At 35.2% G+C, this 14,181-nt stretch overlaps 2 protein-coding genes and 1 long non-coding RNA gene across 5 annotated transcripts; 1 reads left to right on the forward strand and 2 right to left on the reverse strand.

Annotated features, from left to right (window-relative positions):
* The first annotated feature begins 1,589 nt into the window (after positions 1-1,589).
* Positions 1,590-3,884, forward strand: LOC129306229 (uncharacterized). The gene is made up of 3 exons (XM_054946702.1): positions 1,590-1,846; positions 2,360-2,570; positions 3,386-3,884. Exons 2-3 carry the CDS (start codon positions 2,391-2,393, stop codon positions 3,557-3,559), a joined length of 354 nt encoding a protein of 117 aa, XP_054802677.1. The 5' UTR covers positions 1,590-1,846; positions 2,360-2,390; the 3' UTR covers positions 3,560-3,884.
* Positions 3,859-8,345, reverse strand: LOC129306228 (carbonic anhydrase, chloroplastic-like). Of its 3 annotated transcripts, XM_054946699.1 has the most exons (10): positions 8,208-8,345; positions 6,209-7,215; positions 5,636-5,694; positions 5,395-5,550; positions 5,263-5,311; positions 5,051-5,167; positions 4,909-4,962; positions 4,731-4,816; positions 4,501-4,606; positions 3,859-4,408 (listed from the first exon to the last, which is right to left on the reverse strand). In XM_054946699.1, the coding sequence occupies exons 3-10, from the start codon at positions 5,683-5,685 to the stop codon at positions 4,244-4,246; spliced, it is 783 nt and encodes a 260-aa protein (XP_054802674.1). In that variant the 5' UTR covers positions 5,686-5,694; positions 6,209-7,215; positions 8,208-8,345; the 3' UTR covers positions 3,859-4,243. The 3 variants fall into 3 exon arrangements, with proteins under 3 accessions (XP_054802674.1, XP_054802673.1, XP_054802675.1); XM_054946698.1 differs by lacking the exon at positions 6,209-7,215 and having other exon boundaries at positions 8,208-8,341; XM_054946700.1 differs by lacking the exons at positions 6,209-7,215; positions 8,208-8,345 and adding an exon at positions 5,901-6,202.
* A 2,669-nt stretch (positions 8,346-11,014) lies between these two features.
* On the reverse strand, positions 11,015-12,745 carry LOC129304794 (uncharacterized). Its single transcript, XR_008591781.1, has 3 exons — positions 12,485-12,745; positions 11,756-11,821; positions 11,015-11,207 (listed from the first exon to the last, which is right to left on the reverse strand). It is a non-coding gene; the product is annotated as an uncharacterized LOC129304794 (long non-coding RNA).
* Positions 12,746-14,181: the final 1,436 nt, after the last annotated feature.

Genomic DNA, 14,181 nt, shown 5'->3' on the forward strand with positions numbered 1-14,181 from the left:
GCTTGTTGAAGTTTTTTTTGAACCCTAGATTAACACTTGTCTTTATTAGAAACATTTATGAGAGGAGGTATTTTTAGTGTTATGAGATGTAAGAGGGATAAATACTCCTAGACCCCAATTTGTGCTTAAAATTTGAGAATCATTTTCTTTTATTTATTTTCCAATTTTAATTGAATTTTCAAAATTAACTTTACCTAATTATGTTTTGTTCAACTCAATTAAATTTGCTTAGTCTTTTGCTTAATAATCTTTTTTTAAACAAATTTCCATTGGAACAATATTCTATTCACTTTATATTACTTATTACGACCTGTGCACTTGCAGAGATCACAACACTCACTAATAACTTAACAAGTAGTCATTTATAAAATGATAAGTAACTATTCAACTCTGACAAGTATTGCTCAAAATGTGAAGCAAAGTTTATAATATATATATATATATATATAAAGATTTGCGTTATATAATTAAGAGATACTGTTAGCTTAGTGGCTAATAATACTTTTGAGTAGCCAAGGGTCTGTGGGTTCAAACTCCTCTTGGCTACCTTTAAAACAAAATAATTTGGCCCTTTTATCGAGTCGGTGACCAATCCAGTGGCTGGTGGAGACTTCTTAAAAAACTTAAATGAGAGATAGTTTTATCTTTTCACACTAAATTTTAATTACATTTTGATTTCTTGATCTTGCAAAGTGATTTTAGAATCTTTTGATCCCTTTTTGTAAATAAGTTGCTTTAAAGGTTCTTGATTGTGATTTTTTCTATTTTTTTTCACAAGACCCAACACCTTTCTTGTGACTTGATTAGCTTTGAAGTTTAAATAGCATTTACAATGGGCCTTTCTTGGGCCTTTATTTTAGGCTAGAGGGCTTTTATTTAAGGTAGGCTGAGCTATAAATTTTTAATTGAAAGAATCACATTCAAGAACTATTCAAGTAAATTAATCATAGAAAAAGACTATCAACAAATTTCATTTTAAAAAAAACAAGTTCATGTTTCAATTTTAACAATAATTTATTTTATATTGATCTTTATTTATGAATAATTAATTTGAGTGATCATTGAATGTTATTTTTCCTTTTTAGTTTTATCAACTGCTTTTCGTCGGCCTTTATTATTTTATTAGTGAATTGGATTCAAGAATAATATAATTTTAAATAAATTATATTTTAATAAGATATTTTCTAGAATTTAAATACATATATTTATATAATATATTATTATATAATTTATTTACACATCACAATAATATTATCACATTTTTATTATGAAATTACTATTTTGTTCTTTTTATTTTTCAATGTATAATTTGTTTATTATATATTTCAACAAAGGCGAAGATTTCTGGTTCTCCAATTGCAGGTAAGTGACTGATCCGTGAACCTATTGCCTCTATTATTTCTCCCTCCATTAAACATCTTCCCTCCCTAGAGGAGCAAAACGGATGGAGCCAGCCCTAATTAATTTTTAGTTGAAATATATATATATATATATATATATGAAGTACACTTGGTAATTTGGACAAGAAAAATGCAAAGCATGCGGGACAAGGATGGGCCCAACTAACCCAAATTGTTGAACCAGTAACAGGAGAAATTTTTGACCCGTATTCGATTCGTTTCGTTCCATTCAAGTTCCCGTCTTTTCTTTTGAAAGCCTTTGCTTCCGTGGTTTCATCTGGATTCTGGTTAATCCAACTTTATGGGCAAAATTACAGTGGCAGCTAGAACCTTCCCCTCTCAATGCAGTTTGATATGCAGACGAAGAGGGTAGATGATACCACGGTGGACATTTCAGACTTTTGAGTAGATATGCAAGCCCTGTGTTAAAAAATTTCGTCTTTGAGGTGCTACTTTGCCTCCTCTTTTTCTTATCTGTTTTCAATTTGGGGTATTGAAATTAACAAGTCTTGGATCTGGATGGACTGTGTGTATGCTTCTTTTTTGGTGGGTTGTATTTGATTCATGGGATCTTTGAAGTTTTTTATTTTGGGGCATTCTTATTGATTTTTCACTGTTTGCTTCGAAAACTTTATTTGGGCTGAATTTCATTGTATCAGTTGTCATTGAAAAAGAAATTGAAATAAAGAAAGAAATGGTAAACATGGGGATGTAATTTTGATAACAAACTTTCTAGTTTCATGTGCTTGCTCAACAATGCATTTCAGGAATTAACTGCTTCTATTTAATTGAATTTTTTTCTTGTCCCAGATAGATGTACAAATCTTGATAGGTGAAGTTGTGCCCAGATCATTCTTTTTGGCCATGATGAACATAAAAATTGAACCTGAATGCATTGCTTGACTGCAGTTCTTTCTCTTAAATCAAGAATTTAAATTTTGTGTTTATCTTGGCTGCAGTCTTAGGTGTAGTGAAGGTGCAAGAAGGGGGATGTCTCTTCGGATAAAAGCTGTTGTAGATAAGTTTGTGGAGGAGTTGAAGGAAGCATTAGATGCTGACATGCAAGACAGGATCATGAAGGAGAGAGAGATGCAAAGTTACATTAAGGAACGTGAGCGTGAAGTTGCTGAGCGCGAGGCTGCATGGAAGGCTGAGCTTTCTCGTCGGGAGGTGTCCACTTCTCATAACTTCTTTTGTTTTAATGAACACAAAAGAACATAATAAAAGTTGTGATAACTTTGATCCCACTTTAAGTAAGCTAGATATGCTTGGTGCTGTTGAACAGTTTTCAAGTTTTTGAGGAGTTATTACAGCTATGACTTCTTTCGAACCAAAAAATTGGCTTAAGTTTTCAGTATTTGCATTTTAAGAGTTTTAATCATGTGGTGTGAGCTTGTTGCTGCAAAATAGGGATTTTCATTTATGGGGTTTGATGTTTTTATGAATAATTTAATATGCAAGTAGGGTTTTGTTTATGTTCTCTTTTAAATGTCTGCTAACAATTATAATTTTGCTGAGGTTATGGATTAATATAACCAGGCCAAAATCAAATATATAAAAAAAAATAACTGGGATGATTTGATCTTTAAGCTTGTTCTTTATTATTAACTTGTCCTCAGTAGACACATGAGTACAAATATGTTATGGGGCAAGATTTACGCACTTAGTCTTATATACTTAATGTACTTTCATCCAATCAAATTATTACATGTGGATTTCAATATGTTAATAATATTAATAACAAGAATTTGTTGTAGAAAAAATAATCGATAAAAAATCCATATGTCATGATTTAATTGGAAACAAGTGCCTTAATTACATAAAATTGAGTATACAAATTTTTTCCTATATGTTATTATATTATGCTCTCTTAATGCTTTGAAAGACAAGCACGTTGCATTCTGCCAACGGTTTCATGTATCATTCAGCGCCTAGTTTTGCACAAGATTATAGCTGCTGAATGGCCTAAATCATTTATCTTGCAGGCAGAGATTTCTCGCCAAGAAGCAAGGCTGAAGATGGAGAGGGAAAATCTTGAGAAAGAAAAAAGCGTATTAATGGGAACCGCGTCCATTCAGGATAATCAAGATGGAGCTCTTGAAATCACAGTCGGTGGTGAAAAATACCGTTGCCTCAGATTTACCAAGGCCAAGAAATGAGGCTTTACTTGGTTGGCACCAAAAAAAGGAATACGAATCAGACATTACATTCTCCACCAAATACCTAGTGTGAGGAATATGGAGAAATTTTTCTGAATGATCCACTCATTTTGAAGCTCAACAGAAAATCACTTGTCATGTCTTTGTTATCGGGAACTGTTCTGACTTGTTACATTATAATTTGCCAAAATATTCTTTGTAAACTCTGGGACGGGTGTAGATTTAAGGAGAGAGGCCAAGAAGCTACAAAAGAAATATGTACAAAGAACATTGATGTGGCAAAATGGACCATCATGAAGTTCAGAAAAGGGGCTTTTATTCATAATTGAGTTCGTAATAATAATACAACATAATTATAGGATAAAGCTCAAAGCAGCTCTCTTAATTGCAGACACAAGCTCTGAGCATGACCCTATAGTTTCCAGTGCAGAATGGTGACCATATCTTTTACCAAACAAAGAAGAAAAATGCGGTAATAAAAGACCTTGTCAACGTTTTATTGCTCCTCATTTCTTGCAGGAAAAGAAACTTAAATAATTGGAACTAGCAGTGGAGAATCATCTGCCGTCTACTCTTTTTTGAATCTCCATCTCGTTCATCGTGGTTTATAACAAAGTACATTTTCTTTTAGCCGGACAATACTAGATTTTAGGGAAGCAAGATGAGGTCAGTCATGGCTCATGTTCATGCAGATATAGAAGAAGAAAGGCCAAACTGAAGGGTCCAAAGCTCAAAACCCCCTTTCACAAAGTCATAGTATCCTCCTTTCAATGCCAGAGTTTTGTTCATCAATCCCTCTCTCACAAATGGGTAGGTCAACAGGTTTCCCAGTGAAACATTCACAGCTTCCTGAAAAATGCACCAAAACCTTCATTATCAGCACCGTCATCTTGGCATGTTGCCATTTCATATCAGAAACTTGTAGCTTTAATGTCTCCTACCTTCTCACAATGTGAGCATAGCTCTTGGAAAGATGCACCGGCATGTGCTGATTTCACCTTCGCCTTTGCAGGTAAACATATTTTCACCCAATCTTCTATAAATTCACTGCACACAACGCAACAGTTACAGTAAGTACAAATTGGCCGCATTAAAAGGAATGTTTTATGTTCGATCCTTCTTTTCAAGTCCTTCAAAATTATTCATCAGCGCTTCATGTACTTAGACTTACGTAGAGATGGATCCATCATCTGGAATAGAGAGAAGCCCCTTGATACCTCCACAAGCACTGTGCCCAATGACCACAATGTTCTGAACCTGTACAAGAAAATTACAATCGTCCAGTCAAATTGTGAAGTCAGAAATTATTCAAGAAGGTCTGAGACTCTTTCAGTATTTGTATCATGTACCTTGAGATGCAGAACTGCGTACTCAATGGCAGCCCCAGCTCCAGCGTATCTTGTCTGATACATCAGAGCAAATCAGAATTTAGCACAGTTGAGAGTACTAATTAAGTACTGATATGAAGAAATGGTTGAATTGCAAAGAGACCTGGTCGTAAGGTGGGACAATGTTAGCAACATTTCTGACCACAAAAGCCTCTCCAGGCTGGAAATCTAGCACATGAGATGGGCACACTCTTGAGTCTGAGCAAGCGAACACCATAAACTGCAACATGCCATAATTAGACTCAATTCAAGCTCACTACTAAGAGAGTCTCAATGAAAAGTTATGAGGTTTGATGCAAGTAAATTCTACAATACCTTTGGGCTCTGGCCCTTGGCAAGTTCACCATACAAAGCTGGATTCTTGCTGTTGAAAATGAGAAGAATATTAAGAAAGCGGGAAGAAAGAAAATTGCTGGTGAAGTGAAGGAGTAATGAATAGAGACAAACTCGTATTTCTCTCTCTTGAAGTGAATGAAACCAGTTTTGATCCTTTCAGAGGCCTCGGATGATGCCACGCCATCAACTGTTTGTGTTGCCGTCCCTAACTCAGCTGTTATCTGCTCTACTTTTGCAGCTGCAACGGCTCTCAGGTCACCCTTCTCTCTATTTCATTAAACACAATGCAAGTCAAATCTCGAAGTCATGAAATTGCATGTGTGTTTGTGTTTCCAGCAGAGTGCTTGGTTACCTTAGAAGTTTCTCGAGTTCTTCTATGGCTTTCTCGTAGTCCTTCCCCATATCCTCTCTCTACACAAAACTCCAAAATAGTCAGCTGAAACTCATTCACTTACTAGATATGTCTTCACAAAAATATGCAGTTATAAATAAAGTGTTCTCCAATTCTCTAGACTTTTTTAAGAAATAATTGATTTATTTTTCACATATAGAAAATAGGCTATTGTATGGTGGCGACGACTGACACATACTAATCAATACAAATCGATACCACACACCTGTCACTCCAATTAATCTATTAGCTAACTCAGCTACCGACGTGGTAGTGGCCCCGTGAAAAGCCCAAACTTTAAAGCGCTACACACCCTTAATTCTTGTCCAAGTTGCAAAACCAGATTCACCAATTAACACGTGGTCACTATTAGATTCTAGCGTACTTAACCATTTGAGCCAACATTGACCCTCGAACGAATTAGGATCAAACAGAATCCCCAGCATCACTTAAATGGATAATACTACTTCTGTGACGTGTACTGATATTCACGTAGCAAGAAAAATTACTAAAAATGAAATTTAAGCAGAGTACCAAAGTAGGGGTGATGAATGGAGCAGGAGCAGCAAAGACAGGCTTGTCTTGGATGAGAGAAGGGAACTAGGAAGAGGAGGAAGAAGAAGAAGAAGAAGTGGGTGGGGTGAGTGTTGCGAAGACAAAGGGACGTAACGTGGTTGTTTTGAGAAAGGTTTTTGCAGTGACAGAGGGGAGACACAAGTTGTTGATGGAAGCAACGGACATTTTGCAGAAGAAACGATTTCATGGTTATATAGCTGCCACAAGATTATTATTCACCCATGCTTATGTGTTGATCTCTATCTATTCTCAAGGGACCAGACGAAGATAACGAAAGCAAAAGCCAAGCAAATGAGAGCTTGTTCATTCCATCCTCCAAGATGAGGTTTGAATGTTGGAGATTAACTACGAGAGAATGGCCATAACTCTACATTAAAAAGAAAAAAAGAAAAAAAAAAAAGAAATAGCAACATATATTAGTAATAAACTTGTAAGTAACGCTTTGGTATCATGGCTGGAGGAATTGTGTGTGTAGATTTTTCCAATGAGATGTGGCAGTGGGTAACCCAATGTGTTATTGTCGTTGGGAACGTCTGTCTTTAGTGTTTGGGATGCAAAGGCAAGTGTGAGCAAAGGCAATTTGCCACGTGGCTGAGGATGTAAACCCTTATACCCCAGCATGAAAGTTACACAAACAAATTAATGCCATGAATGAAACTTGGAGAGGATACACTTGTTCAGTTTCTTTCTTTTGTTCTTGGTAACATCCACTTCTTTACTTACAACTGGGTTGGCTCGTTGATATCTCCTTTTACTTAGTGAAGGGTTGGGATCGCTCCACCTCTAGCCTCATGACTCTCTCTTCCTCTCTTCCCCTCGTTCTGAAGCATCAGAGTCTGATTGGTTGATACAGAGTGATCCAACCGTTCACTAAGTAAAAGGAAATATTATCTCTGCTTTCTGAATTTGATGAAACATGTGGCTAAATCCGGAAATCCGTTGCTAAGTGAAATGCGGTAATTTCCCTAAGTAGAAATATGGACATTAAAATAATTAGTTCCAAGACGGAATGATTAGTTTCACAATTTGTTAGAAAAAAGTTCATGTAACATATGTTGCAGATTTGAAAATAATATAGTAAATTTAAAAAAAATATAAAATCAAGAATTAGTAATTTTTTTTTTTGGGTTGGGGGGGGGTTTTAAAACAAGAACTAGTCACTTCAATTGAAAGTGAGTGGTGGAAGCAAGAACCAGCCTATCCATTTGGGCCATACTCGTTACTTTTGTGTTGTTGAGCTTCCTAAATAGTAATAAATAGAACGATTTTCATGGGTTCACTCGCAAGCAAAGACACACAAACGAGACGCAAAGCATAAACATAAATATAAACATTATGAAATAATTAGATTTTTATACATTGGATAGATCATAGTTTCATACAAAATTTGTTATCAGGTAAAAAAAAGACATTTTTTTGGTTGAAGAATGTATGTGAACAAAATTTCAGATGAAAAAAAAATCGAAATTCAAATTTAAATAGTAAAAGAGAAGTATCAAATCCGATGCAAATCACTTGAATCACAAAGCTTTTTGACTAATAAATCATATTAGAAAGAAATTGCACTCTTGTAAAACCAGAAAGAAAGAAAGAAATTGCACTATTCATTGTTTCTTTTCTGGCACCGCTTGTATGAGATTTTTGAGCGTAATTTAAGATGCAACATTGTATTACTAGTACATGTAGTTGTTCAATGCAAGCAAAGCTTCATTTAATTAAGGGAAGAGTGAGAGGATTAAATAGAATGCAGCCTAGTTAATGAATGATAACTTGAAGCAGTAAATCTACTAAACGATAGGAACTGAAGATGGGAGGGTTGAGGGGGAAGAGGGAAACGAGACATTATTTGAATTCCGACGTCCATAACGATTTATGTTTAGATTTGTAGCGGTGAAGCGTTTAAATCAAAAGGCATATAAATGCAGAAGAGGAGGGGGGGTGGGGGGAGAGAGTATACATGGTCGCCAAAGGGAGCACTGAGCCCAGTGAACCAAGGGACTTGATAGAGATGCTTAACGGTCATAACTGCGATGAAAAAATGGAAGATTGATTCAGAACTAGCAGGAGGGAGAAGAAGAGAGGAAATGAGTGGCGAGGAAGACTGTTTCTGTGGGAATTGCCCAGTGGTTCTTAATATATGTAACAACGTTGTCGTCAGCTCAGGCAAAAATGCGTCGCCTAACAAATGAGTATCCCATGTCAACATTCCCTCAATAAAGTGACGATATTATGTCAACATCTTTGTCGTTACTCTTCCTTCAACCGCCATTAGTTTTTTCCCCCCAATACTAGTATATGATAATTCTAAAATTTTTATATGCCAGTAATTTTTCTTTTTGGCTTAAAGTCAGATATTAACATCTTCATTGTGGTTAGGTTAGATTAGACAATCTCTAAGAACATATAAAAAATTACTTCAACACCTAGTTCAAAATTTAAAAAATATAGACGACTAAATAACTAAGTTAAGACAATTAGCATAATGCACAATACTAAATGCAATAACAAGTCCAATCTTCTATTGGACAATTAGCTATATCTATACGAAGCCCAGTAACAATTTCTAAATCATCCTTTTATTCTTTTCTTTTTGGTATACGTGTCTTATGTTCATGTATTTTAGGGTTGTGTACCTTATCAATATAAATCAATACAATACTTTGGGCCTGGTGAGCCATTTTTATAATATTTATTTCTTAAGTTGGTAGCAAAGCAAAAAGGCAAATAGACATGGCTACTCCTTCTGGTTCGTCGATAAGCTCGAATAAATCTCAAAGCTCTCTTGCCTCTACTGCTTTACTCACCAAAAATCCTAGTGCCTTAGATTCACTCAACCAAATTTGTTCTATCAAGTTGGATGGAACACACTACACCATTATTCAGCATACTCATGTACTGCCAATAATCAAAGGACACAAACTTGAAGGCTTTGTCAATGGAACTAAGCTCTGTCCAGTTCAGTTTATTCCTAATAAGAAGGGTGAAATCAAACTTAACGTAGAGTTTGAAGACTGGGTAGCAATAGACTAGCCACTCTTTGGCTAGTTATTGAACACGATATCACTTGAGGTTTCATTAGAAATGACCCAAGTCTCAACAGCTACTAGTCTTTAGAATGCAGCACGTCAACTTGCCGGTGCACAGAACAAAGCTCGTGTTCTAATGCTTAAAACCAAGCTTCAACACACTCAAAAAGGATGATCTCGCATGGTCAAGTATTTGTCCAAAATGTGAAGCATTGCAAAATAGCTCTCCATTGCTGGACACTCCATTCTACTACCTAATCTGATTATTCAAATGCTAGTCGAATTAGATGCTAATTACAACTCGATTGTAGTACAGCCGAGCAAGGAATCCGATAACTTAATCTGGATCAAATTTCAAGTGTCCTTGCTCACATATGAAAGTCGCATGGATCAACTTATGTAAGTTTCCCAATTGAATATTTCTACTACTAATTTTCCCAACTACATTGAATCATTTCTAGCAGGGGCTCGAGAGGTCATGCTCATGGCCATTCATGCAGGACTAACAGTAGTAAGGATTGTCCTATGTGCCAATTGTGTGAAAGATATGGTGACAAGGTTGACACATGTTTCTATCGCTATGACCGAACCTTTGTGAAGTCAGGGCCTAAGAAGAAAGTTGGTTTTTCAATTGGTTCTTCCAGTGGTGATCTTAATGCTGTGTTTTAGGCATCTCCCGAGACTGTGAATGATGATGCTTGATATATTGATAGTGGAGCAACTAGTCGTGTAATAAATGATCCTGCTCGTCTGAAAAATCCTATTACTCTTAATGGTAATGTTAAAATTGTGGTTGTTAATGAAGATAAACTTGCTGTTGAAAAAATAGAGTCCTCGACTCTTTAAAATGTTCCTCATAAGAGTGTTTCTGTAACAGTACGGAGCCACCCCTTGGGCCTCGACTCGGTACTGGACTCTGGCCCATCACTGGACCAAAGCCGACTTTCCCACAGGTGGTACTGTGGTTATTCCTCACCACTGCCTCTCCAGGGTCTTTTGGAACCTCCCCAGACTCGAACCTCCAACCTCTACCACCTTAACAAAGTTAAGGCTAAGTCTGGTACCATTGAGTCAACTTGACTCAATGGTACCAGACTTAGCCTTAACTTTGTTAAGGTGGTAGAGGTTGGAGGTTCGAGTCTGGGGAGGTTCCAAAAGACCCTGGAGAGGCAGTGGTGAGGAATAACCACAGTACCACCTGTGGGAAAGTCGGCTTTGGTCCAGTGATGGGCCAGAGTCCAGTACCGAGTCGAGGCCCAAGGGGTGGCTTCGTACTGTTACATAAAAGGCGCCTTTTATGTAACAGCCCTCCTGGGTCACCACTGCCTCTCCAGGGTCTTTTCCCAGGCGCTGGACACTTCCCTCTCACAAGGTAATGCCGGCTTTAGCCCAGGTGGTACTGAGCGTATTCCTCACCCCACCCTCACGGGGGTCTTTTGGAACCTCCCCAGACTCGAACCTCCAACCTCTACCACCTTAACGAAGTTGAGGCAAAGTCTGGTACCATTGAGTCAAGTAATATGTAACACCCTCAAATTTACAAACCGATTTTTCGCAAGTTATTAATTCAAGAAATCATTTTTTTTTCATTGAACCCTTATCATGGTAGAAAAATTTCTACCATGATACATCCAAGACAATATACCACAGGTCTTAAAATATCTCAAAAAGCAATTAGAACCATGAGGGACAGACATGATCCTCATAGCATGTTATTTAAATTAGGTCATGAATCAAAAGGGACAGACATAATCCTCTTGGACATATAAATGCATTTAATAAAAAGGATTAGAGTTTACATGCTCCATAGACAAGATATGTCCTAAGTTGGCACAAGATACATTGTATAATCCAAAATAAGAGGCAACGTAAAAGATGGTGTCTCATACACCATAATTACACCTCTGGTGCTTTCTCGGCCGGATTCGCTCCTGTAAAAATATTAACCACGGGGAATGAGACTTAAAAGTCCCAGTAACCAAAAATTAATATGTAATGATGCATGCGGATGTAACTAATCATGCGATTGCTAAGTGGGCACACAAAACATTTAACCAAACAATATTTTCAAACAAACCGAACAAGTATTTAATTGCATGACTGCACCTTATCTCCTCCTTTCACCATGCTCGGACGCCAAATCACCCGGCCAAAGGTGAGTTGGACCAAGCGACACGCCACTCATTGGGTCCAATGAGGGCTTACCACGTGGTAATAATTAACCGAACAGAAATTCCCATTAACACCATACATTAAAATACCCTGACAAGTCATGCATCATTCAAATATCCAAACAGGAATATATCCGAACAATAATATCTCATCATGATAAACAAAAATAAATTTTTAACCCACTTGGCAATAATTTCAAACAAGTATATACAGTATTTATTTTCAATAATTCATAATTTTTCCAAACAACAAAACAACACATAACCATTCACAAACACACTCATCACAACACATTAATAATGGTTACCTTGTGTCTTGAATAACAAGTTCCCCTTCACAACTCCTTTTTCACCACTATCTTTGTCAATATAATCTACATAATTATTTCACAATACTATATATTAATTTTACATTAAAATAAATAACTCTAATTTAAAGAGTTAGAAAGTCTTAGATCTATAATCCATATTAATACTAATTTAAGATTTATGCCTCATTTAACTTTCTAAATTCTTTTCTAAAATTCTCGTACCCTAATAAACTATTTTTTTTATCCTCAAATCACTTCTAGTATCACAATTTCATCATTCTATATTCTAAAAATTCGTTCAAAAATAAATTAAAAATTTTAGAATTATCCTGAAACCTCAAATCACCTTTCTATAACCTCAAAAATACCTATTCATACTTAAATAAATATTTAATAATTAGAGATTTATCCCTACATCTCAGATTCCACATAAATTCAACCATATAGATCTAGATTTTAACTCAAAAATTCTTAAACATGAGTTTCAACCTCAATAAAATATTCTATAATATTTATTATATCCCTAAGAGTTTTAACCTATATTTTAATCTATCATATCATCAGATTAACTATCCTATAAAAAAATCCTAATCAAAATATTTACTCTATCCTACAAAATAATCATATCACTAGAAAGCTAATATTATTTAGAAAATAACTATAAAATTAATTTTGTAATTAAATAAATTTTTAAATGCTAATCTAAACAGGAAAGTTAGAACATACCTGAAGAAAAAGAAAATAATCCTCCCTTGCGAGAAAACGCCGAGCAACGTGAGAGGAAGAGAGAAAAATAATATAAAAATGGGATTGTGAGTCCCAAAATTATATTAAAAAAAACTATAGGTTTGAATTTAATTATTCAAACCTTTGGGCCAAAAGTTGCAATTTTCTCTAAATTGCATCTTAGCCTCTCATGCTTCCTAATGCACACACCCCCTCCTTTTTATACATGAAGGCACCTCTTCTCTTCCCTCATCTAACCAATGTGGGACTTAGAAACAACAACCTTCTACCCCCTTTTTTTGTTCCTTCTACCTTCTCTTTTTTTTTAAACACACACATAAAAAAAATTATTTATGTATTATATCTTAACTAAATATTGCTTATGTGGTTTTAAATTTAAATTTTTAAATTCATAATTAAATACCTAATCATAATATTATTTCTAAATAACCTCAAATAATATAAATTCCTATTATTATCATTTTTTTTCCTCAAAACCTAAATTCCACAATTTCTTTATTATATAAAAATCAGGATGTTACAGTTTCCCTGCTTAATATTTTATGTTCTCTTAAGATTAAGAAAAACTTGTTGAGTGTTTATAATTGGCTTCAAATAACAATGCAGATGTTATTTTTAAATCTCATGGTTTCTCTATTAAAGATCAATAAACGGGGGAAATCATGCTACAAGGACTACCAAGTATAGGCATGTTCAAAGTTTATGATGAGAAGGAGGATGGTAGAGCTAAACTCATGTTTGTTACAAAAGAAGAAGATGATCTTTCAATAAATAGTAATAGTATTTACTTAAACAAGAAATTGCGGCATTGTAGGCTTGGATATCCAAGTAATAGAGTATTGACTCAAATTATTAAGGATTGTAATTTGAAAATTCAGAATATGAATGAAAATATATTTTGTGAAACATGCAAATATGACAAGCCTTATTCTCTACCATTCAAACTTTCAACCTCTCATGCCTCTAAACCATTAGAATTAATTCATATTGATTTGTGGGGGCCTTCACCACTAGCATCAGTAAATGGTTTTAGGTATTATATATTATTCTTGGATGATTATAGTAGATTCTCATGGATATATCCATTAAAAACTAAAGATGAAGCCTTGTCAATGTTTATTCAATTCAAAAACTTTGTTGAAAACCAATTTGACAGCAAAATTAATGTTGTGCAAAGTGACTGGGGAGGAGAGTATAGAAGTTTCTCTAAAGTTTTACAAGATTCAGGCATCCTTTTCAAACATTCATGCCCTCATACATCTCCTCAAAATGGGAGAGCTGAAAGGAAACACCACCACATTGTTGAATTAGGATTAACCTTATTTACCCAAGCAAAAATGCCTTTATTCTACTGGTGGGAAGCATTTCACACAACCACAAAACTTATAAATGTACTACCTACAAGTGTTTTAGGCGGAGGAACACCCTACTTAAGACTTTTTACCAGATATCCTGACTATAGTAGATTAAAGGTGTTCGGATCAGCTTGTTATCCTTGTCTTAGGTCTTATAATCAGCATAAACTCCAATTTCAAACCATAAAGTGTGTTTTTATGGGTTATAGTAATTCACATAAGGGTTACAAATGTCTTAATCCTACAGGCAGGATTTATATATCAAGACATGTTATCTTTAATGAATATGATTTTCCTTTCTCTACAGGTTTTATTAATAAA

The sequence above is a fragment of the Prosopis cineraria genome, unplaced genomic scaffold (assembly GCF_029017545.1).
Source record: "Prosopis cineraria cultivar Desert tree isolate PC_DT_omini unplaced genomic scaffold, ASM2901754v1 PC3, whole genome shotgun sequence".
NCBI classification, from domain to species: Eukaryota; Viridiplantae; Streptophyta; class Magnoliopsida; order Fabales; family Fabaceae; genus Prosopis; species Prosopis cineraria.

What these genes read in the sequence shown, in the direction of transcription:
- LOC129306228 (XM_054946698.1), bottom strand. Translation starts at nt 8,273, where the DNA reads ATGACCGTTAAGCATCTCTATCAAGTCCCTTGGTTCACTGGGCTCAGT. An exon ending in TTGTCCCACCTTACGACCAG is followed by an intron (nt 4,963 to 5,050) that starts GTCTCTTTGCAA and finishes CTGATGTATCAG; the next exon opens with ACAAGATACGCTGGAGCTGG. An exon ending in GATGATGGATCCATCTCTAC is followed by an intron (nt 4,607 to 4,730) that starts GTAAGTCTAAGT and finishes CGTTGTGTGCAG; the next exon opens with TGAATTTATAGAAGATTGGG.
- LOC129306229 (XM_054946702.1), top strand. Translation starts at nt 2,391, where the DNA reads ATGTCTCTTCGGATAAAAGCTGTTGTAGATAAGTTTGTGGAGGAGTTG. An exon ending in CTGAGCTTTCTCGTCGGGAG is followed by an intron (nt 2,571 to 3,385) that starts GTGTCCACTTCT and finishes TTTATCTTGCAG; the next exon opens with GCAGAGATTTCTCGCCAAGA.